The 23,537-nt window shown below is 40.3% G+C and overlaps 1 protein-coding gene across 2 annotated transcripts in view; it reads left to right on the top strand.

Moving 5' to 3' along the window:
- Nucleotides 1–397: 397 nt before the first annotated feature.
- Nucleotides 398–23,537, top strand: part of CUNH9orf135 (chromosome unknown C9orf135 homolog) — a 100,216-nt gene continuing 77,076 nt past the window's right edge. The window contains exon 1 of one of the 2 annotated variants that reach the window (XM_040250412.1): nucleotides 398–665. In XM_040250412.1, the coding sequence (XP_040106346.1) occupies nucleotides 514–665 (152 nt within the window). In that variant the 5' untranslated portion in view covers nucleotides 398–513. The remainder of the gene's footprint in view (nucleotides 666–23,537) is intronic. The other variant, XM_040250462.1, reaches the window with a different exon arrangement.

The raw sequence follows: 23,537 nt of genomic DNA on the forward strand, positions 1-23,537 counted from the left end.
AGGGATCGGCCTCTCGCAAAGAGTCGGACACGACTGAGTGACTTTCTTTTTGAGTGGAGAAGGCAGTGGCACCCCACTCCAGTACTCTTGCCTGGAAAATCCCATGGACGGAGGAGCCTGGTGGGCTGCAGTCCACAGGGTCGCTGGGAGTCGGACACGACTGAGCGACTTCACTTTCATTTTTCACTTTCATGCATTAAGGAAATGGCACCCCACTTCACTGTTGTTGCCTGGAGAATCCCAGGGATGGGGGAGCCTGGTGGGCTGCCGTCTATGGGGTCGCACAGAGTCGACCACTACTGACGCGACTTAGCAGCTGCAGCAGCCTCTCTATTGGCCCCGCCCCTCCATTGACCCCGCCCCTCCACTGACCCCCCACCCCCACCCCCCACCCCAACCCCCCCCCGCTCCAGGTTGCTAAGGAGATGAGAGACGCCGAATCTTGGACTGTGTCAGCACAGGGAACAGGATAGGTACAGAGAGAAATCCTTCGAGGTCTGTGTCAGGGCTGCCATGGATAGCTCTGACAGTTCCTGCCAGGAATGGTGCAGCCATGGACAATACTGTTTGGAACTCGGACCCACGGACTTAATGGAGCGCAAGGGCTCCCTAACCCTCCGCTCCCATCACAAGAAATACTCGAAGCCAGTATTGGTGCATTCCTGGTGAGCGAGCTCTCTTCGGGTTCCTAGGTGCTGGGAGATGGAGAAGAAGGGAAGTGATGGGGGACAGAGGAGGAAAGGAGAGTAAGAGACAGAGGACGAGGGTGAAGAGCATGAAATAAACAGGAAAGAATAAGAAAAGAGGAAAAGAAGAGCAGATAAAGAAAAACATCATTCAAGAGAGAGAAATCAGAAGAGAGAAAAGAAAGGGAAACAGATCTTCAAAGGAGAAATGGAGAGTGTAGGATTGAGAGTTTGGGCAGGGCGGACGAGAGGTAAAAGAGGCCTCCAAGAGCAGCTCCCTAGCACACACGGAGACCTGCTGCCACCAGACCCTGTCTGCCAGAGGTCACAGATCACCCACACAGAGAGTGGAGGTGGAGGGTATCTGCAGAGGCCAGGGAATCATGGCAGAGTCTGTTAGGAGACCAAGGCACAGGAGGAGATGTCTGTTCAGAGGATGGCCTCAGGACTGCCATTTCTTGGGGGCAGTGAAACACAATGAATGATTTGAAAGAGGTCCCTAAAATATTCCCTGTGTCCCCCACTGGGTAAACCAGCAAACATAGTTTATTTGACATGCACTGTGTTTACATTTTTTCTTTTAAATTAATTCACCACATTTAAAACCAGAAGATTTCACATGGAAACAGAGAATTGTGTCTTCTTTTGAAAAGATGAAAGCCTTGGCAACAAAGAATTTTATTCTTTCTGGCAACTATGAATGTACTGGGGAGTTGAACACTGGCTACTGTTTAAGATGAGTCTACTCCTTTCTTTGGTAATTTTGACTTCTTGCCTGACCTCAGGAAACATTTACTTCCCTGCCTTAAGTTTTGGGCTTGGAATTCACTTAGAGATTCTGCTGTTCATTAAATATAACAGTGCCCAGTAGCAAAAACATGACACATATAATTGGGAGGAAAAAAATGAGGCCTTTTAGAGCATTTAGAATTCTGTCCTTTGGGTCAATTTTCCTGGCTGTATTGTTGAGAATTATTGTTTCTGGATTATTTGGGATATTCTGGGGAAGAGGAAGATCTGAAATGAAATTTCGTATCTTGTCCTCTTTATACGTTCACTTTTGAAAGAAAATAATTTTGACTCTAGCCCAGGGCTGAACTTTCCTTGATCCCTTCATTCATGTAATGCATGTGACTCCTGTTGTTTCTGCTTTGCGAATTTTTATAGCCTCCTCCCCTTCCCATGAGCTTTCTCCCTTGCTTTCACTTCTTATCCCTAAAACCAACGCTTTGCCTACTTTGAACTCACTATGACAGGTTATATTAATTTGAAATCAAAACCTACACTGGGAAGTAGAAAAATCCTCTTTAGCCTCATAGAGGGGTTACCCCACAGGCCTCAGGCAAAACACTTAACTCTTCCATGATTCTGTTACTCCATAAGGATTTAGGTCATAAAGTAAATCACTGCCAGAAATTGTTGTTAAGGAGAAAGGCATTTTTCAAGTGGACAGTGCTTCTGCTCCCTTCTGTACCTCTTTTGCTTTGAAGATTTTCCCTGTGGTCATCACAGACATCAGTAACAAAACACAGAAAAATATGTATGAGAAAGAGGATGAGGATCTTGCTGGGAGAAAAGGGTGGTGTAACTGAAAGTCATTCTGATCACTGCTGGAACTGTAGAGAGTTCTCATGTTGTTGGTTTTAGAAAGAAGGTTTGGGAGCAGGAAGAAATAAATTCAACCCAACAAATATTTTTATGTCATGGACTTTGCTATGTGTTGGAGATACAGAGATGGATAAAGTGGTTTAATGAGATAATTTATATAAAGCATTTAATACCATGCCTGTGCATATTAAGGAGTCAATCGTACATAGTAACTAATATTTATTTAGCATAATATAATGATTAAAAGCTTGGATTTTAGGTTTCAATACCAGTTCTGCACCTTGTGATATGGTAAGTGACATCACTGTTCTAGGCCTCTGTAAAATGGGGTTGATAGTATTATTAAGATTAAACAAGGTATTATATGTGAAGCATCTTTTGACAGATAGCCTAGCAGGTAAACACAGTAAAGATTATATACATGTATTAGGACATGATCATTGACCTCAATGAATTTCACTGGCCAATAAAGTAGAATGTCAATTCAGTATAATTTGATTTGTGCAAAATAGAGATGAGTGTAAGAGGCAAATGTAATAGGAGGGGGTGGTTAGTGTGCATATGGCTTTCTGAGCAAGGTTTAGAAGGAAGAATAGGGGTTCTATAGGTACACAAAAGAGAATAGACAAGAACAATGTAATAGGAAGAAGCAGTGTCAGAGGGAAATAGAAGAGGTTCTCTCTAGTTGGTAAATACAGTTGATCTCATTCCTTGTAGATTCTATATTTGCAAATTCCTTGCAAAAATTTATATGTAACCCCAATCATTACTTGCAGTGCATTCATGGTCATTCATGGACATGTGCTGAGAGGCAAAAAATTTGAATCATCCCACACACATAGTCTCAGTTGATGTCAGACACTCTGCCTTCTTGTTTTAGCTCCTCTTCCTGTAAACAAGTATTCTTTTCACAGTCTACTTAGTGCCATGTTTTTTGCATTTTTGTAAATTTTGTTGGTGATATTATTGTTAAGGTGGCCCCCAAACATAGTGCTGAAGTGCTGTCTAATATTCCTAAGTGCAAGAAGGCTGTTATGTGCCTCATGAAGAAAGTATGTGTGTTACGTAAACTTCATTCGGACTTGAGTTACAATGCTATTGGCTGTAATTTCAATGTTAGTGAGTCAACAACATATATTAAACAAGTTGTGTTTAAACCAGGGACACACATAAAACTGGGTCATGTATTGATTAGTTGATGAAAATGTGACCTGAGGCTCCTAGGAACCTAATCCTGTATTTCCCCTAGGAACAATGATTCAGTATTTTCTAATTGTTTGTGTCTTTTTAGAACATAACAGCCTCAAATAATGAGAATCAATTGTCAAATCTGAGAAACATTTGCATTTCTCTGAGCTGGCTGTGCTGCTGGCATCCTTGTTTTCCTTCCATATCCGTTCACCAAGATCTGTCCTAAAAAAACTATATAAAGTTCAAATTGTATAAATTTCTAGATGAATAAATGTCATTGACCATTTTGTTTTTATGTATTCTGGTCATCACTGTTTGTTTTCTTTTGACTTATTTTGTTATATATTAAAACTTTTATTGAATTTTTAAAAGACTTTTATTGAGTTTTAACCTTATGTTAGTGATTAATTGATGAACACCTACTATCTAAAATACACCATTTGAGGGTACGTCAATAGTGGTTCAGTGGTTAAGACTCCATGCTTCCACTGCAGGGGCCACAGGTTTAATCCCTGGTCAGGGAACTAAGATTCTGCATGTTTCATGGTGTGGCATAAAGTAAAATATAAAATAAAATAATCATTTTGTGGCCTCTCAGTTGAGTAGTTGATCAACTAAGGGACTGTGCCTATAGGTTTGCAAAATATAATCTAACTGGGAGAAATTCTGAGGTACCTCTCAATAAACATTTAAGTGATTCCTGTGTTCCTTTTTATGCAGAATGTAATGCAAGTCTGTTTGACTTCACTACACATTAAAAACAGTTGTGTTTAATAGACATGATAAGCTGAAATACCCAGAATAGTTGTTAAAAGTGTTTCTGGTCCATTACTAGATAAGAAATTGTATAGCAGCCTTGTCTTCTTGCAGTTGGAATGGTGAATAGAGGGGCATATCACTTGCATTATACCTTGATTCTTCTGAATGAGAAAGATTTTTTCTAGAAATTATCTTTCTCTATTCATTCCTGTAGCATTTATGGAGCTATATCGTCAGAAGTTTCCATTGGAAATTATGAGTTGAGGGGAAGTTTCCTCTTAGAATATCTTCCCACTCATTGGAATAATTAAATACTAAGAACCAGGACAACTAGATTTGCCCTTAATAAATTCTCTAGTGTGAGGCTAGTTCTTATTTGTTTATTATACTTATCTCTTTTTCCTTGGCCAAATTGACATATGGTAGTAAGTGATGGGAGAAGGCAATGGCAACCCACTCCAGTACTCTTGCCTGGAGAATCCCATGGCCAGAGGAGCCTGGTGGGCTACATTCCATGGGGTCGTGAAGAGTTGGTCGCGACTGAACGACTTCGCTTTCACTTTTCACTTTCATGCATTGGAGAAGGAAATGGCAACCCACTCCAGTGTTCTTGCCTGGAGAATCCTGGGGACGGAGGAGCCTGGTGGGCTGCCATCTATGGGGTCGCATGGAGTTGGACAGGACTGACGCAATTTAGTAGCAGCAGCAGCAGTAAGTGATGAGCCAAAAAAATTCAAGTCTCCATGGAGACAGTTCATGCTCTGGTCTCCATGGTGACATTTAAAGAGTTTTAAGGACTCACTCAGGTTAATTTTATATATTTGTAATTTCAATTACTTCTCTCTCCTGCCTGAGTCCTAAATTAAAGGGTATTTTACTCTCCTGCCCCACCACCCCCATTATAGGAAGAAAACAGAAAGAGAAAGGGGAGAAAGGAAGAAAAATTAAAATATGGTGATAATTGTAGGGTAGGGAATTTGATACTTTTAAAATTTTTTACAGAAAACCATTTGGGCAGGGGAAAGAAATTAAAGAACTTTCTATGATGCTCTTCAGACTTATATTCTATTGTGCTGTTTGAACAAGGAGTTCATATGAATTCAAGGTACTTCACATTCAGAGGAGAATCCAGTTTCAAAGCACTAGGATATCATTAGTATGATAATTAGAAAATAGAGATAAATTTTGTAATGTGCTGTATGTTCTTACATTTAATCAGCAGTTTTCTTGTGGACTAACCTGGAAGTCTTTAGAGTCCTTCGCACTGCTAAGGACCAAGCTAGAGTTAAACAGATCTTCTCTATCCATCAATCCCATCTTCTCACATCTCCAACACACACTCAGGATAAAAAGGCAAAGAAAATAAAGAAAGCTCTTTAGTAACCACATGTTGCTGCCTGCCTCTGTTGAAATCCATAAATGCTTCCTCTTCCAGCAAGCCTCCATTCTTTTACTTTAACAACTTAGACCCTCAGTCAAAAGCTTTTAACTCTTCTTTTGTGCATTTTAAATGTTTGGTTATATGGAGAGGAAAGAGAAGCGAATTTAAAGAGCTTTTTTGGTCAGTAATGAGAAGTGAGAAGAGCAAGCCTCACGGTAAATTATAAGAACACAGTTGGTGCTCAAATAATGTTTATCAAAGAAATGAACAAATGAGCAGATAGAAAGGACACACACACAAACACAAAAGGCATTGCAGGCTGGGGGCCTCTATTTTATATTTTAAAAAGGCCCTAAGGTAAAGGACTACAGGATAATGCAAATCCATAATAAATCCAGAGCTGATTTTCACAGTCCTGACCCTTAAATTTTTTTTAAATTAAATTATACATAGTTGATTTACAATATTGTGTTAATTTCTGCTGTACAGAAAAGTGACTCAGTTTTACATATATTCTTTTTTCAAATTCTTTTCCATTATGATTTATTACATGGTATTGAATATAGTTCCCTGTGCTATACAGTAGGACCTTGTTGGTTGTCTATCTTGCATATAATAGTTTGCATCTAGCTAATCCCAAATTCCCAATCCTTCCTTCCCCTCAGCGCCCTCCCCCTTGGCAACCACAAGTGTGTACTCTGTGAGTCTGTTTCATAGAAATGTTCATTTGTGTCCTATTTTAGATTCCATATATAAGTGATATTATGTGGTTTTAATCTTTGTCTTCCTGACTTAATTGGTTTGGCATAATAAATCTCTAAGTCCCTCTGTGTTTCTGCACGTGCACAGCCCTGATCCTGATACAGCAGGATGACCCTGAAGCATGTTTGGTCACTTCTGTAGAGGTGAGATTAGAGGACTATAAAACATTAGGCTTTGATTAGAATGGTAAAGAATTTAAAAATGGAAGCTAAACATGTACTCTTCCTAGATGTAGTACACGAATTACCAGGAATATACTGTTAATGACAGGTACATGAATAACGGGTACTTAGGAAATTTTTAGTATAGGGACAAATGATAGTCACATTTTAAAGAGGCATTCTAATTTCTTAACTCATACTTAAAAAAAAAATTTGGCTGTGCTGGGTCTTCATTGCAGGGTGCGGGCCTTCTCTTGTGATGGTGCAAGGACATATCTCTAGTTGCAATACATGGGCTTCTCTTGTTGTAGGGCACAGATTCTAGAGTGCACAAGCTCAGTAGTTGTGTCTTAACTGGGGCTTTAAAAAACATTTCAAGTTATAATAGTGTGTGACCATTTAAGATGATGTGATAGTATAGATGGGGAAACAGTGGAAATAGTGTCAGAGTTTATTTTGGGGGTCTCCAAAATCACTGCAGATGGTGACTGCAGCCATGAAATTAAAAGACACTTACTCCTTGGAAGGAAAGTTATAACCAACCTAGATAGCATATTCAAAAGCAGAGATATTACTTTGCCAACAAAGGTCCACCTAGTCAAGGCTATGGTTTTTCCAGTGGTCATGTATGGATGTGAGAGTTGGACTGTGAAGAAAGCCAAACGCCGAAGAATTGATGCTTTTGAACTGTGGTGTTGGAGAAGACTCTTGAGAGTCCCCTGGACTGCAAGGAGATCCAACCAGTCCATTCTAAAGGAGATCAGTCCTGGGTGTTCTTTGGAAGGAATGATGCTAAAGCTGAAACTTCAATACTTTGGCCAACTCATGCAAAGTATTAACTCATTGGAAAAGACTCTGATGCTGGGAGGGATTGGGGGCAGGAGGAGAAGGGGATGACAGAAGATGAGATGGCTGGATGGCATCACCGACTTGATGGACAAGAGTTTGGGTGAACTCCGGGAGTTGGTGATGGACAGGGAGGCCTGGCGTGCTGCAATTCATGGGGTCACAAAGAGTCGGACATGACTGAGCGACTGAACTGAACTGAACTGATAGTAGATCAATGACGTGGAAATATATTTACTATCTAGTCGATAGCAGAATTAGAAATTTTCATGTAAACAGATACATATATAAAATTTGTTTTCTAAAACTGATCCTCAAGGTTTTTCAACTGTTGGTTACTAGAGAAAAATTCAAACATGCCAATTAAAGGATTTCTCTATCTCTGAGTTTAAACAGTTTGTTTTAGATTAAAATAGTCTCTTTCAGAACAGTGCCCAATCTTCTGAGTCCTACCTCCTCCACCCTCTCCTTTTCCTGGTGTGATCTGTGTGTGCATGAGGGACTGAAGTTATATGGTATTTTGGTGATGGGGCAGTGAGTCTCCCAGATCTACATGTGGGTCCTTGTTCTTGCTCACCTCATCCTTTATCCAACTTCTGTCCTAGCTATTGGTGAATTTTTGACTAATCCACTTGGTTCGTTGAAGACCTGAGGGGTCTGCTTACAGAGTCATTTCCATTTTGGCTCTCCTTAGCACTATAGATCCCCATGTCAGCTCATCCTCCCCTGTCCCCTGACTTAGGTTGGTAGTAGCACGGTGGTAGGGGTACCTCATCCCAGAACATAGTGGTCCTGTAGCTGGCCTACTGACTCTCAAAGTTTAAGAAATTTAGCCCTTTTATTTCTTAACAGCTCCTGACTTTCAATAAAACCATCTGACCCAGGACTAAAGAGGGCTTCCCTGGTGGCTCAGTGGTAAAGAATCTGCCTGCCAAACAGGAGATGCAGGTTCGATCCCTGGGTTGGGAAAGTCCTCCGGAGAAGGGAATGGCAACCCACTCCAGTGTCCTTGCCTGGGAAAACCCATGTACAGAGGAGCCTGGCGGGCTATAGTCCATGGGGTCACAAAGAGTTGGACACAATTTAGCGACTAAACAGCAGCAGCAGCAGGACTAAAGGAATTTATTGTTACTCAGAAGTTAATCATCAACACTTTATTTTTCTTAATATCTGAAACAGTCTTAGATCTTCCCAGTGCAAATGTGGATGCCTCTGATTTATTAGAATAAGAAAAATGTAAAGGGTAATATTTGAAAATATAATCTCATTTTAAGTAAAAGAAAGAAACAGCATGTAATAAATTCTTTTGTTAAAAATATATGTCTATATGCATTGGAAAGAGGCTGAAAGATATTTACTATGCAACACAAGATATTTTATTACTGGATGGTGGATTTATGGATTATTTGTCCTTTTCTTTTTTCCTATTTGCCACTTTTACATTTTCCATAATGAATGTATATTATGTTCATAGTAAGAATAAAGTAAAAGTACTTTAAAAAATTTGATATCGCTTTCTACAGCTTTTCCCTTGGAGCAAACATTCTCTAAATGATCAGAATTTAAACACAATACTTCATCTCTTTCATAGTCTGAGTCATTCTTCATGGTTTATTATGGATCTTTTTAAAATATCTTTTTAATTGCCAGTTTATGTTGGATAAGAAGAATGATGCTATTCACATTCATTTAGTCTAACCACCCTTTCACTCTTGTCTGTGTTCTATAACGGCAGGTCCTACGCGATGGTTATTTTTAATCTTGGTGCTACATTCTTATTCCTCAACATACGCACATACTCACAAATGCTTTTGAAAGTAGTAGTTTTGGGGAGGGAAACATCTTATTTTCTATTTTTCAGGATGATGCAGGACATTCTGCATCTTTTTGTCCTGACTGTATTTTTCTTTCAGTGGTATTCTCTCTTTGTGAAATCCCAACCAAATTCATTTTCTGAAAACCAGTGGTTATAAAATTGTACCTTGACCTTTGTGTGAGGTTTTGCTTAATTTACCTGATGGCCAAAATAAAACAGTTTTACTTGCAAGATGAACCCTTGACCTGTAGGGCAGATATTATAGGACAGGCATTTCCTCATGTGGGTATATTTGGATTAGAAAAGATCACTGCTGTATACAAGTACCTCTGCCAGAGCCAACTCCCTCCTGTTCTTGGGACCATCTCTCTCCTGGGCTGCAGGAGTCACCAGAGCCTTGTCATAATGCTGCTGCACTCTTCCTCACAGAGAGTCACATGTGCTTTTTCACCAGCTTTCTTTCCCGTAATGATGGTCCTTTTCTAGGTAAGGATGTGTAGGGTGTGAGGGTGGGGCTTAGTGATATTTTGATAAGGAGAGGTTCAATCTTATGGACCCCAGGATACCCAGGCTCAGGGCTCAAGGTTTTCAATAGCACTAGAATGAGCACTGTTTGATAAACTTCTCTGAGTTGGCCTGAGAAGCCACCTCATCAGTACTATTTTCTGTGTGTACTGATCAGACTGCAGTTGACAAATACTCAGCTTGCACTAGCGTAAGGAAGGAAGGAAATGAATTAGGTCATGATATTCATAGAATGGTTGATCACTAGGTAAGAAGTGCAGGGATGCAGCTCAACCTAGGGAAAAACAGCTGTAAGGGATGCTACTGCCTCCAGGTCTTGCTTCACTTCTCCTCTCTCCTCCTCTTTGTTTTCCCTCATTTTATCACTGAAGACTATGGGAAACATGGCCACTATGTTTCTGTAATTTATAACTTAGATCTTCAACCAACAAAAAAGTTGGTTTTAAGATAGTTTAAGTTCTGAATTTTAAAATTTCAGGTCAGATGTCCATTATTGGGCCAAGTATCTGTTTCGGGTCATCTGACTGGTCAAGGTTAGGTAGAAAATGGCAGCTCACCAATAGCCATAGGGCACAATGGACATTCCCAGGAGAAAGAAGGAATGCTAGGCTGATAATCCTATGTATGCTTAGTTGCTCAGTCATATCTGCCTCTTTATGACCCCATGGACTGTGGCCTACCAAGCTCCTCTGTCCCTGGTTTTCTCCAGAGAAGAATACTGAAGTAGGTAGCCATTCCCCTCTCCAGAGGATCTTCCCCAACACATCTGAGTCAAACCTGAGTCTCCTGCATTGCAAGCAGATTCTTTACTATCTGAGCCATCAGGGAAGCCCAATAATCCCATAGATATCTACTATGTCCCATCTTATTTTGTAGATATTTATATAATACTGTGTCCTATAGAAAGTTACTGCAGTGAAGAATGAATTCTAAATTCCAAATACCCAAATTTATAACACAAGTTTAAAATATAATCCATTAATATATTGATGTTAATGGAAGTGATGGGATTTCAGTTGAGCTATTTCAAATCCTAAAAAATGATGCTGTGGAAGTGCTGCAGTCAATATGCCAGCAACTTTGGAAAACTCAGCAGTGGCCACAGGACTGGGAAAGGTCAGTTTTCATTCCAATCCCAAAGAAAGGCAATGCCAAAGAATGTTCAAACTACCACACAATTGCACTCATCTCACACGCTAGCAAAGAAACGCTCAAAATTCTCCAAGCCAGGCTTCAACAGTACATGAATCATGAACTTCCAGATGTTCAAGCTGGATTTAGAGAAGGCAGAGGAACCAGAGATCAAATTGCCAACATCCACTGGATCATGAAAGAGCAAGAGAGTCCCAGAAAAGCATCTACTTCTGCTTTACTGACTATGCCAAAGCCTTTGACTGTGTGGATCACAACAAACTGTGGAAAATTCTTCAAGAGATGGGAATACCAGACCACCTGACATTCCTCCTGAGAAATCTGTATGCAGGTCAGGAAGCAACAGTTAGGACTGGACATGGAACAACAGACTGGTTCCAAATTGGGAAAGGAATACAACAAGGCTGTATATTGTCACCCTGCTTATTTAACTTATATGCAGAGTACATCATGTGAAATGCTGGGCTGGATGAAGCACAAGCTGGAATCAAGATTGCCGGGAGAAATATCAATAACCTCAAATACACAGATGACACCACCCTTATGGCAGAAAGTGAAGAGGAACTAAAGAGCCTCTTGATGCAAGTGAAAGAGGAGAGTGGAAAAGTTGGCTTAAAGTTCAACATTCAGAAAACTAAGAGCATGGCATCCGGTCCTGTCAGTTCGTGGCAAATAGATGGGGAAACAATGGCAACAGTGACAGAATGTTTTTAGAGGCTCCAAAATCACTGCAAATGGTGACTGCAGCCATGAAATTAAAAGATGCTTGGTCCTTGGAAAAAAAGCTATGACCAACATAGACAGCATATTAAAAAGCAGAGACATTACTTTGCCAACAAAGGTCTGTCTAGTAAAAACTATGGTTTTTCTGGTAGTCATGTATGGATGTGAGAGTTGGACCATAAAGCTGAGTGCCAAAGAATTGATGCTTTTGAACTATGGTATTGGAGAAGACTCTTGAGAGCCCCTTGCAATGCAAGGAGATCCAACCAGTCCATCTTGAAGGAAATCAGTCCTGAATATTCATTGGAAGGACTGATGCTGAAGCTGAAACTCCAATACTTGGGCCACCTGATCTGAAGAACTGACTCATTTGAAAAAACCCTGATGCTGGGAAAGATTGAGGACAGGAGGAGAAGGGGACGAGAGAGGATGAGATGGTTGGATGGCATCACTGACTCAACCCACATGAGTTTGGGTAAGCTCCAGGAGTTGGTGATGGACAGGGAGGCCTGGCATGCTGCAGTCCATGGGGTCGCAAAGAGTCTGACATGACTGAGCAACTGAAGAGAACTGAATATATTGATGATTTCCTACATTAGCTATTATTTTGACTTTAAACTTCCCCGCTCTTCCACCCAACTGGCACCCACACATGCAGTTTTCAAAAATTGACCTTAGGAATTTCCCTGGTGGTTCAGTGGTTAAGAATCTGCCTGCCAATGCAAGTGACATGGGTGGTCCAGGAAGATCACACACACTGTGAAGCAACTAAGCCAGTGTGCCACTACTACTGAGCCAGCTCACTGGAGCCCAGGAGCTGCAGCTACTGAAGCCCACGTGCCTAAAGCCCATGCTTCACAACAAGAGGAACCAGTACAGTGAGAAGCCTGAGAATCTCAACAGAGTAGCCCCTGCTCCTCACAACTAGAGTAAGCCTGCACATAGCAATAAAGCAATAAAGACCCAGAAGAGCCAAAGATAAATTAAAAAAAAAAACTGAATCTTTAAAAAATAATTTTAAAAAATTGACCTTAGGTATCACAGATAGAAAATAAAAATCTTGTGTAGAGATTTGGCGAACAAAAGATTTTGTGGTGTTTTGAAAAATTTCTGAATAAATTTTGCTGCTTTAAATAGACACATCTTCTATTACTGTTTATAATATTTAATTTTGAAATACAATTACATTTTAAGTGATATTAGTCACACTAAGTATTATATTTTGATCACACTAAGTTTTGATGCATTAACAAAGGTAATTATTCACAGAAAAATTATGTTTATTTATTGAGATGTTAAATCCTCAATCAGATAGTTCCAGGTTCAACCAAATGGAAGAATTAATATAATTTCATTTATTTATTGCAAAGAATTTATCTTCCTTTTATAGAAAGTGGTAGGAAGAATATTTTGAATTTAAAATTTGTGAATCATTTGTCACAATTTTTAGAACACTTGGGAAAACACTGAGCTGTTCAGCCAGGACCCAGAAGCATGAAATGAGCTTTTGAAAACAAAAAGCAAAATACCAAATAACCCCTACCCCCTCAAAAAAAAAATGTTTTTTTCTAAATAAAGCAATGGCACCCCACTCCAGTACTCTTGCCTGGAAAATCCCATGGATGGAGGAGCCTGGTGGGCTGCAGGCCATGGGGTCGCTGAGGGTCAGACACGACTGAGTGACTTCACTTTCACTTTTCACTTTCGTGCATTGGAGAAGGAAATGGCAACCCACTCCAGTGTTCTTGCCTGGAGAATCCCAGGGACAGGGGAGCCTGGTAGGCTGCTGTCTAGGGGGTCGCACAGAGTCGAACATGATTGAAGTGACTTAGCAGCAAATAAAGAGATCTCTTATGAATGGCATCAACTGGGTTTCAGATTTGACAGTGAATAAGACATTCTCCCTGCCCTTAGGAGGTCAAGATTACTGTGAGACAGTAATAAGACTTATAATAAATCACATTACCCTCAGAGGAGTCTTGCTGGGCAATTACTGTGTAATGTAATACTTGCTAGGACTGGAGTAAGCAGAGTGCTCTGGAGACATCTAAGAGGAGCACTTAGGCCTATTGGACCAGGGAAAGTTTTCTAGAGCAGGTTGTCCTAACTCCTAGGATTCACATGGATAACTAAAGATGGCCCATTAGTTTTAGTTTTCAAAGTGAAGGAATTACTTGTCCTTCCCCTACAGTGTTTGAAAATATGTGTACATTTGTATATCAGTTAATTTCAGTTGCTCGGTTGTGTCCAACTCTGTGACCCCATGGACTGCAGCATGCCAGGCCTCCCTGTCCATTACCAACACCCAGAGCTTGCTCACTCATGTCCACTGAGTCGGTGATGCCATCCAACCATCTCATCCTCTCTCGTCCCCTTCTCCTCCTGCCCTCAATCTTTCCCAGCATCAGGGTTTTTTCAAATGAGTCAGTTCTTCGGATCAGGTGGCCCAAGTATTGGAGTTTCAGCTTCAGCATCAGTCCTTCCAATGAATATTCAGGACTGATTTCCTTTAAGATGGACTGGTTGGATCTCCTTGCATTGCAAGGGGCTCTCAAGAGTCTTCTCCAATACCATAGTTCAAAAGCATCAATTCTTTGGCACTCAGCTTTATGGTCCAACTCTCACATCCATACATGACTACCAGAAAAACCATAGTTTTTACTAGACAGACCTTTGTTGGCAAAGTAATGTCTCTGCTTTTTAATATGCTGTCTATGTTGGTCATAGCTTTTTTTCCAAGGACCAAGCATCTTTTAATTTCATGGCTGCAGTCACCATTTGCAGTGATTTTGGAGCCCCTAAAAACATTCTGTCACTGTTGCCATTGTTTCCCCATCTATTTGCCACGAACTGACAGGACCGGATGCCATGCTCTTAGTTTTCTGAATGTTGAACTTTAAGCCAACTTTTCCACTCTCCTCTTTCACTTGCATCAAGAGGCTCTTTAGTTCCTCTTCACTTTCTGCCATAAGGGTGGTGTCATCTGTGTATTTGAGGTTATTGATATTTCTCCCGGCAATCTTGATTCCAGCTTGTGCTTCATCCAGCCCAGCATTTCACATGATGTACTCTGCATATAAGTTAAATAAGCAGGGTGACAATATACAGCCTTGTTGTATTCCTTTCCCAATTTGGAACCAGTCTGTTGTTCCATGTCCAGTCCTAACTGTTGCTTCCTGACCTGCATACAGATTTCTCAGGAGGAATGTCAGGTGGTCTGGTATTCCCATCTCTTGAAGAATTTTCCACAGTTTGTTGTGATCCACACAGTCAAAGGCTTTGGCATAGTCAGTAAAGCAGAAGTAGATGCTTTTCTGGGACTCTCTTGCTCTTTCATGATCCAGTGGATGTTGGCAATTTGATCTCTGGTTCCTCTGCCCTCTCTAAATCCAGCTTGAACATCTGGAAGTTCATGATTCATGTACTGTTGAAGCCTGGCTTGGAGAATTTTGAGTGTTTCTTTGCTAGCGTGTGAGATGAGTGCAATTGTGTGGTAGTTTGAACATTCTTTGGCATTGCCTTTCTTAGGGATTGGAATGAAAACTGACTTTTCCAGTCCTGTGGCCACTGCTGAGTTTTCCAAAGTTGCTGGCATATTGACTGCAATACTTTAACGTCATTATCTTTCAGGATTTGAAGCAGTTCAACTGGAATTCCATCACCTCCACTAGGTGTGTTTGTTGCGATGCATCCTCAGGCCTGCTTGGCTTTGCATTCCAGCATGTGTGGGTCTAGATGAGTGACCACACCTTCATGGTTATCTGGGTCATGAAGATCTTTTTTGTATAGTTCTTCTGTGTATTCTTGCCACCTCTTCTTAATATCTTCTGCTTCTGTTAGGTCCATACCATTTCTGTCCTTTATTGAGCCCATCTTTGCATGAAATGTTCCCTTGGTATCTCTGATGTTCTTGAAGAGATCTCTAGTCTTTCCCATTCTTTTGTTTTCCTCTGTTTCTTTGCATTGGTCACTGAGGAAGGCTTTCTTATCTCTCCTTGCTATTCTTTGGAGCTCTTCATTCAAATGGGTATATCTTTCCTTTTCTCCTTTGCTTTTCACGTCCCTTCTTTTCACAGCTATTTTCAAGGCCTCCTCAGACAGCTATTTTGCCTTTTGCATTTCTTTTTCTTGGGGATGATCTTAATCCCTGCCTCCTGTACAATGTCAGGAACCTCTGTCCATAGTTTCAGGCACTCTATCAAATCTAATCCTTTAAATCTATTTGTCACTTCCACTGTATAATCATAAGGGATTTGATTTAGGTCATATGTGAATGGTCTAGTGGTTTTCCCTACTTTCTTCAATTTAAGTCTGAACTTGACAACAAGGAGCTCATGATCTGCACCATAGTCAGCTCCCGGTCTTGTTTTTGCTGACTGTATAGAGCTTCTCCATCTTTGGCTGCAAAGAATATAATCAATCTGATTTCAGTATTGACCATCTGGTGAAGTCCATGGTAGAGTCTTCTCTTGTGTTGTTGGAAGAGGGTGTTTGCTATGACCAGTGTGTTCTCTTGGCAAATCTCTTTTAGCCTTTGCCCTGCTTCATTCTGTACTCCAAGTCCAAATTTGCCTGTTACTCCAGGTGTTTCTTGACTTCCTAGTTTTGCATTCCAGTGATAACATACAGCTCCTAAAATCTCAGTGGTTTGACACATAAAGGTGTATTTCCTACTCACACAAAAGTTTCTTTAGCTTTCTGGTGAAGTTTCGGCATTCTTCCACAGAGATCCTCTGGGATTCAGGCTGATTGAGGTGCCATCATCTAGAAAGTCTTTTGCTTGGCAGGGAAAAAAAGATTTGAGAATTCTACGGGAGAAATTAAATGTATTATTTCTGCTCATTTTTTTTTTTTAATTGGCCAGAGCTAGTCAAATGAACCTAACTAACTGCAAAGGAGCTGGGAATTTTAATCGCTTATACTTACAGTAAAAAGGAAAAATTGTATTGGCAGGCATAATATCTGTTACATATGGAAGACTTCCTTGTAAATCTCCCATCCTAGGTGGGCTCCAGGGCTAGACTTTAGTACCTCCAGCCCTGAAGCCATTGCTCCTGTGCATATTAGCAAATGTCCGAAGGGCATCAGCAGGTTTGGTGTTTTAAAATTCTATTTATCCCTTTGGTTACAGGCTCTCATCCAAAAATTGGCCTTTAAATTCCCCACTGGATTATCAGCTCTTACATACTTTCAATGTGTTGGAATTTAAAATACACACACACACACAAACACATATGTGTATATATATATAGATCTAGCATTTTCCATTGTTTTCGGTGAAAGAGTTTATCTGCAAAACTATGAAAATGTAGTCTGGCTGGTGCTCTGAGAGTTCCTGCCTCTGTGCAGTCTCTCTACTGAGATTATCAGCTCTGTCTCTGCTTCTTCCACTTGTCTTCAACTGGATCTTGGCTGCTTAAAGTAGCCCTTATACATGATGTAATCTAGGGATTATAACTTTGCCATAAATTAGTTTTCTTTTAATTTTTCCATTTCCTTTGCTGCTTTTGAATGATTTTTAGGAAGAAATGGGAAAAGTGTTCATTTGTGTAGCTAATGATGCTGTGAAAGTGCTGCACTCAATATGCCAGCAACTTTGGAAAACTCAGCAGTGGCCACAGGACTGGAAAAGGTCAGTTTTCATTCCAATCCCTAAGAAAGGCAATGTCAAAGAATGCTCAAACTACCACACAACTGTACTCATCTCACATGCTAGTAAAGTAATGCTCAAAATTCTCCAAGCCAGGCTTCAGTAATACATGAACTGTGAACTTCCAGATGTTCAAGCTGGTTTTAGAAAAGGCAGAAGAACCAGAGATCATATTGCCAACATTTGCTGGACCATCGAAAATGCAAGATTTCCAGAAAAACATCTATTTCTGCTTTATTGACTATGCCAAAGCCTTTGACTGTGTGGATCACAACAAACTGTGGAAAATTCTTCAAGAGATGGGAATACCAGACCACCTGATCTGCCTCTTGAGTAACCTGTATACAGGTCAGGAAGCAACAGTTAGAACTGGACATGGAACAACAGACTGGTTCCAAAATAGGAAAAGGAGTACGTCAAGGCTGTATATTGTCACCGTGCTTATTTAACTTCTATGTAGAGTACATTATGAGAAACGCTGGGCTGGAGGAAGCACAGGCTGGAATCAAGATTGCTGAGAGAAAGATCAATAACCTGAGATATGCAGATGACACCACCATTATGGCAGAAAGTAAAGAAGAACTAAAGAGCCTCTTGATGCAAGTGAAAGAGGAGAGTGAAAAAGTTGGCTTAAAGCTCAACATTCAGACAACTAAGATCATGGCATCAGGTCCCATCATTTCATGGCAAATAGATGGGGAAACAGTGGAAACAGTGGCTGACTTTATTTTTCTGGGCTCCAAAATCACCGCAGATGGTGACTGCAGCCATGAAATTAAAAGATGTTTACTTCTTGGAAGGAAAGTCATGAGCAACCTAGATAGCACATTAAAAAGCAGAAACATTACTTTGCCAACAAAGGTCTGTCTAGTCAAGGCTATGGTTTTTCCAGTAGTCATGTATGGATGTGAGAATTGGACTATAAAGAAAGCTGAGTGCCAAAGAATTGATGCTTTTGAACTGTGGTGTTGGAGAAGACTCTTGAGAGTCCCTTGGACTGCAAGGAGATCCAACTAGTCCATTATAAAGAAGATCAGTCCTGGTGTTCATTGGAGGGACTGATGTTGAAGCTGAAACTCCAATACTTTGGCCACCTGATGCAGAGAGCTGCAGAGGCCAAAGATTGAGGCCAGGAGGAGAAAGGGACAACAGAAGATGGGATGGTTGGATGGCATCATCAACTCAATGGACATGGGTTTGAGTGGACTCCGGGAGTTGTTGATGGACAGGGAGGCCTGGCGTGCTGTGGTTCATGGTGTTGCAAATAGTCAGACACGACTGAGCGACTGAACTGAACTGAACTGTGTAGCTATGTTCATAATGAAAGACTGTTTTAGCTATAGATACTGTTTATGAAGAAGGCTTTTTCTTTTGTTTCAATATTAATAGAATGAATTGCTTTGAAATGAAAGAACCTTGTATTATCTACTCAATATACTTTGCTCATGGATTCGTAGAAATGTGCCTTAAAATGGTCCTTAAGCTCACATAATATAATCATTTCATGTTGCATGTTCATGCTCAGTCACTTCAGTTGTGTCAGACTCTGTGACCTTATGGACAGTCTCCTCTGTCCAAGGGATTCTCCCTGCCAAAATTATGGAGAGGGTTTCATGCTTGCCTCCACAGGCTCTTCCCAACCCAGATATTGAGCCGTGTCTCTTGTGTCTCCTGCACTGGCGGGCAGATTCTTTACCACCAGAGCCATCTGGGAAACTCCATTTTATGCTACTCTACAGTAATTAATTCAAGTTATCTAAGCCAGTAATATTAAGACTGTAGGGATAGGAGTTTATGCAGGTAATCAAGCATTTGTTTCTAGTTTGCAGGGGCCAAACTAGTCTTCATGCCATTCATGCCAGTATACTATCAAAGTGTTCTTTGGATAACAGTAATTACCAATATATAACACATCTTAAAGACTCGGTCTCTTTTAAGTCTTACTATTCTACCACCCTAAGTGTCTTTGGCCAGACAACGTAAGCTGTTTTTGCAGGGGAGATCAAAGGAACCGTAAGAAGTATTTTTGAATCTGAAGATAATTGAGATCCAGTAGTCAAAAAACATTGGTTAACAAAATGTCCCAGTCCTGATTTGACCAGGACAATGCTGGTTTTCACCACTCTCAGTGTACTTAGTACCTGATTTCCCTCTAACAGTGTCCCAGGTGGGATAATCAATTATAGTGTCACTCCATTTAATTCATGTTCCTCCAGCCCTTTTCAAAGTCATATTGAAGGAGAAAACAGAACAAGCTCCGTCTTGAAAGCAGGACTCCATCTTGGGCTGGACTGTGGACTTTGAGCAATATGCTCAGGAAACGACATACCAACTGGAAAACCAGACCCCTTGAATGGAGGAGCCCTAGGGCTTGTACCTAGACTCTCCCTCACCTAAAAGAATACCCTAATTATCTGTGTAACTGAATAGAATTCTATTATGCTTATTGGGGTATGACCACAGGCCTATTGATAATTGTCCACTGTTAACTACCTAGGCTTAAGACATATGAATCACAGGTTTAAGGCATATGAATCATAAGTTAACTTTGATTCTATCTTTCTTTTCCTTTGTTTAGACTAGTTTCAGAGAATTTGGGGAGGTGATTTTGAGCACGTACACTTAGGGTAATAAGGTTTTCACAAAAACTGGTCGGGATCCTTGGCTAAGTGGAGATTCTGTCTTGGGCCCGTCAGTGTAATAAACTTCACTCCACTATCTGCATTGTCCTTCTGAGTGAGTTTGTTTCCCAGAACCTGTGGCTACAACAATATGTTTGGCAGTTAATTATACTGACAACATTTAACATTTCAACTGTTAAGATAGACAGTCTCCCATGCTGTATTCCTTCTGTTTACTTCCTATATTCTCCATGGGGCTTCCTGTTTCTAAAATTTCTTATAAAAAATTTCACAATAATGATGGGTCTTATTTACATGCCATTCAATATATGCTGAGTGAGGGAAATGACCTCACTTATCTGTCTCCATCAAATATTTTTTCTTTTTAGTGCAGTTTTTAGGTTTCAAATTCTGTGGCTTTATAGTTATAAATACACAAATCACACAGAGCATGAGACACATTGAAAAAGTCCCTCTTCATAAGTCCGAAATGTCACCATTTCTCCCAAGGACATAAAATTTTCTTTATGACTCTTGCAAATATGTCTAAAAGTCTTCATTTGTCAGTTTGAGAAGTGTGTCACAAAATAGCACTACCTTGGCATATAAATCACTTGCCTCTGAAATCTTTGAAGAGGATTGTCAAACATTTCTTTGTAGTCTGTGATTCTACTAGTTTTAATGCTTCTAATGTGCCAGGAAATATAGCTGAGTCTCTAGGGTAATTTTCTTGTAAAGTCCTAGATAGCAGTTGATTATAAAACCTGATAGAAAAGGTTGGCTCAGATTTACATCAGAAATACAGTAGCTGACAAAGTAGTTGTGAACTACATTAATAGTTCTAAAATTTAAAATTAATATATTCTCTCATCTGGAGTCAACATTTTTAACATCTTTGAAATTCACGAAGAAAATGTGTTTCTTGTCAAGTAACCAGAAACCAGAATTCAGCTCGGATTTTCATTGTCAGATATTGTTCAGGTTCACACCCCCTTTGCAATCAGTGTTATGCATATGTATGCTGAGACTTTTCCCATTCAGCATGCAGATTTATAATTCCTCTGGAGACAAGCTTTTGTTGAAAAAAACTAGCATCTCTATATGCATAATCACTCCTTTTTTATGTGCATTTTTGTTGAGTGAGCTGGGATGCTCTTTATTTTTATGGACATGTTTGAAAGCCTTTGCATTCAGCATTTATATTAAGGTGACAGGAACAAAATGTAAGAAATTCAATTAATCAATCATTTAAGATTTAATGAGCATTTACAACGTGTAAGTCTTTAGGCACTGAGATCACAAAAGTGAGTAAAAAAAAAAAAAATGATCCCTGTGTCTAAGATGTTCTTAGTCTAATGAAAAGGAAGATTCATTAATGGATAATTGTTTCAAAACGTGAAAGGTGGAGAAGTGATAAAGATAATAGTCTGTTTGCAAAACCCCACTGCACTTCCCTCAGTCAGTCTTGAGACCACAGAAAGAAACCTTAGGGAGTAACTTGGTCTCCTCTCCTGCAAGAAGAATCCTGTGATCTAACCCAACCTTGTCCTTTTCTGAGAGCTGGACCACTATGGCTTAGGGCAGCTTGAGAGAATCTTCAGATCCTTGCCCCAAGTATGTTCTGGAGTTGAGTTTGTTTAGTCCTGTAACTCAGCTGGGAATTTATATGTGTTCAGTCGACTGGAGGTTACAGATTGAATTTGATGTGAAATCATCCAGCTCTTATGGTAGGAAATCCAAGCTCCCAAAGGACCCCAGAAACAAATCCAGAAAGTGTTTTTCACGAAGTTTTACTTGGGACTTTGTTAGACTGGAGGAGACAGGAAATACAGGATCTAGAGCATTCAGGTAATTGTAGAATTGGTAGTGGAATATTTTCTACAATGGAACCTACTTGTGCTATCTTTGCCTTACTATTTTCAATTGACCTTAATCCTCTCTGAATCAGTCCAAGTGGCATTTTTGACATTAGGGTCATCATTCCAAGCAAGCTCCTTTTTATACAGTTGGCAGCTCTGATCCTGTCTTGTCAGCCCTTTCCTCATTTGTAATTCTGTTCATATTCATACTGTTTCTCCCACAGTAGGGTAGAGAAAGCAAATTTCCTTTTTTGTAAATAAGGATGTCTTACATAAAGATTTCTCATATAAAAAAATAGCCACAGCTTAGCTTTGGACTTGACAGAGCAGAAGCAAGGCTGATTGTCAAAGAATATTCTGGCCCTGCTGGCAGGAGGTCAGGAGGCCCTAGAAGCACTCCTCCCAGCAAGAATGTTAGTCTGTATCTGCACACCTGACATCAAAAACGCAGCTCTTCCTTCAGTGAACAACACAGAATACCTGTATCAAGCTGCTTTAGCCTTGAACTGACTTCTGCTGTCAAATTCATGTCTGGAGGAAACGAACATCTGCAGATCCAGTCTGTAGACTATACCAGGGCTGGTCAATAATGACCTTTATACTAATCCAAGGTGATGTGCAAACTATAAAGACAATGTAGCAAGTTTTTCACATAGCTAAATTTATTCAATTTAAAGGATTTTAAGATTGATTTTATTTATCTTTGCTGTTGGAAGCCTTCTTATTAAAGGTGATGGATAGTTATTTTATTTTTAATGTTCCTGTTAAGAGAAAGTGTTGGCAATTTTTTGTTGGTTTTACAAATTTGGGGGTAAAGTTTTGCTGCTCCATGAAATGCTGAGGTTTGGGGACCACTGACCTTATGGCAGAAAGTGAAGAAGAACTAAAGAGCCTCTTGATGAAAGTGAAAGAGGAGAGTGAAAAAGTTGCCTTAAAACTCAACATTCAGAAAACTAAGATCATGGCATCTGGTTCTATCACTTCATGGCAAATAGATGGGGAAACAGTGGAAACAGTGACAGACTTTATTTTTTTTGGGGGGGGGGGTGCTCCAAAATCACTGCAGTTAGTGACTGCAGCCATGAAATTAAAAGACCCTTGCTCCTTGGAAGAAAAGCTATGACCAACATAGACAGCATATTAAAAAGCAGAGACATTACTTTGCCCACAAAGGTCTGTCTGGTCAAGGCTATGGTTTTTCCAGTAGTCATGTATGGATGTAAGAGTTGGATTATAAAGAAGGCTGTGTACCAGAGAATTGATGCTTTTGAACTGTGGTGTTAGAAAAGACTCTTGAGAGTCCCTTGGACTGCAAGGAGATCCAACCAGTCCATCCTGAAGGAGATCAGTCCTGGGTGTTCATTGGAAGGACTGATGTTGAAGCTGAAACTCCAATTAGCCAACTGATGTGAAGAGCTGACTCATTTGAAAAGACCCTGATGCTAGGAAAGATTGAGGGCAGGAGGAGAAGGGGATGACAGATGATGAAATGGTTGGATGGCATCACCAACTCAATGGACATGAGTTTGAGTAAACTCTAGGAGTTGACCACAGATAGGGAGACCTGGCATGCTGCAGTCCGTGGGGTCGCAAAGAGTTGGACATGACTGAGCGACTGAACTGACTGACCTAAGAATCTGGTATACAGTCATTCTCTAGCTCTTTCTCAGCCTTGGTACTTTTGACACTTTGGATCAGATAGTACTTTTATTGTATGGGCTGTCCTGTGCACCATAGGATATTTAGCGGAGCATTGCCAGCCTCTTTCCACTAAATGCCAATAGCAAACCACTCCAC

Source organism: Oryx dammah, unplaced genomic scaffold (assembly GCF_014754425.2).
Source record: "Oryx dammah isolate SB20612 unplaced genomic scaffold, SCBI_Odam_1.1 HiC_scaffold_1, whole genome shotgun sequence".
Lineage (NCBI taxonomy): Eukaryota > Metazoa > Chordata > Mammalia > Artiodactyla > Bovidae > Oryx > Oryx dammah.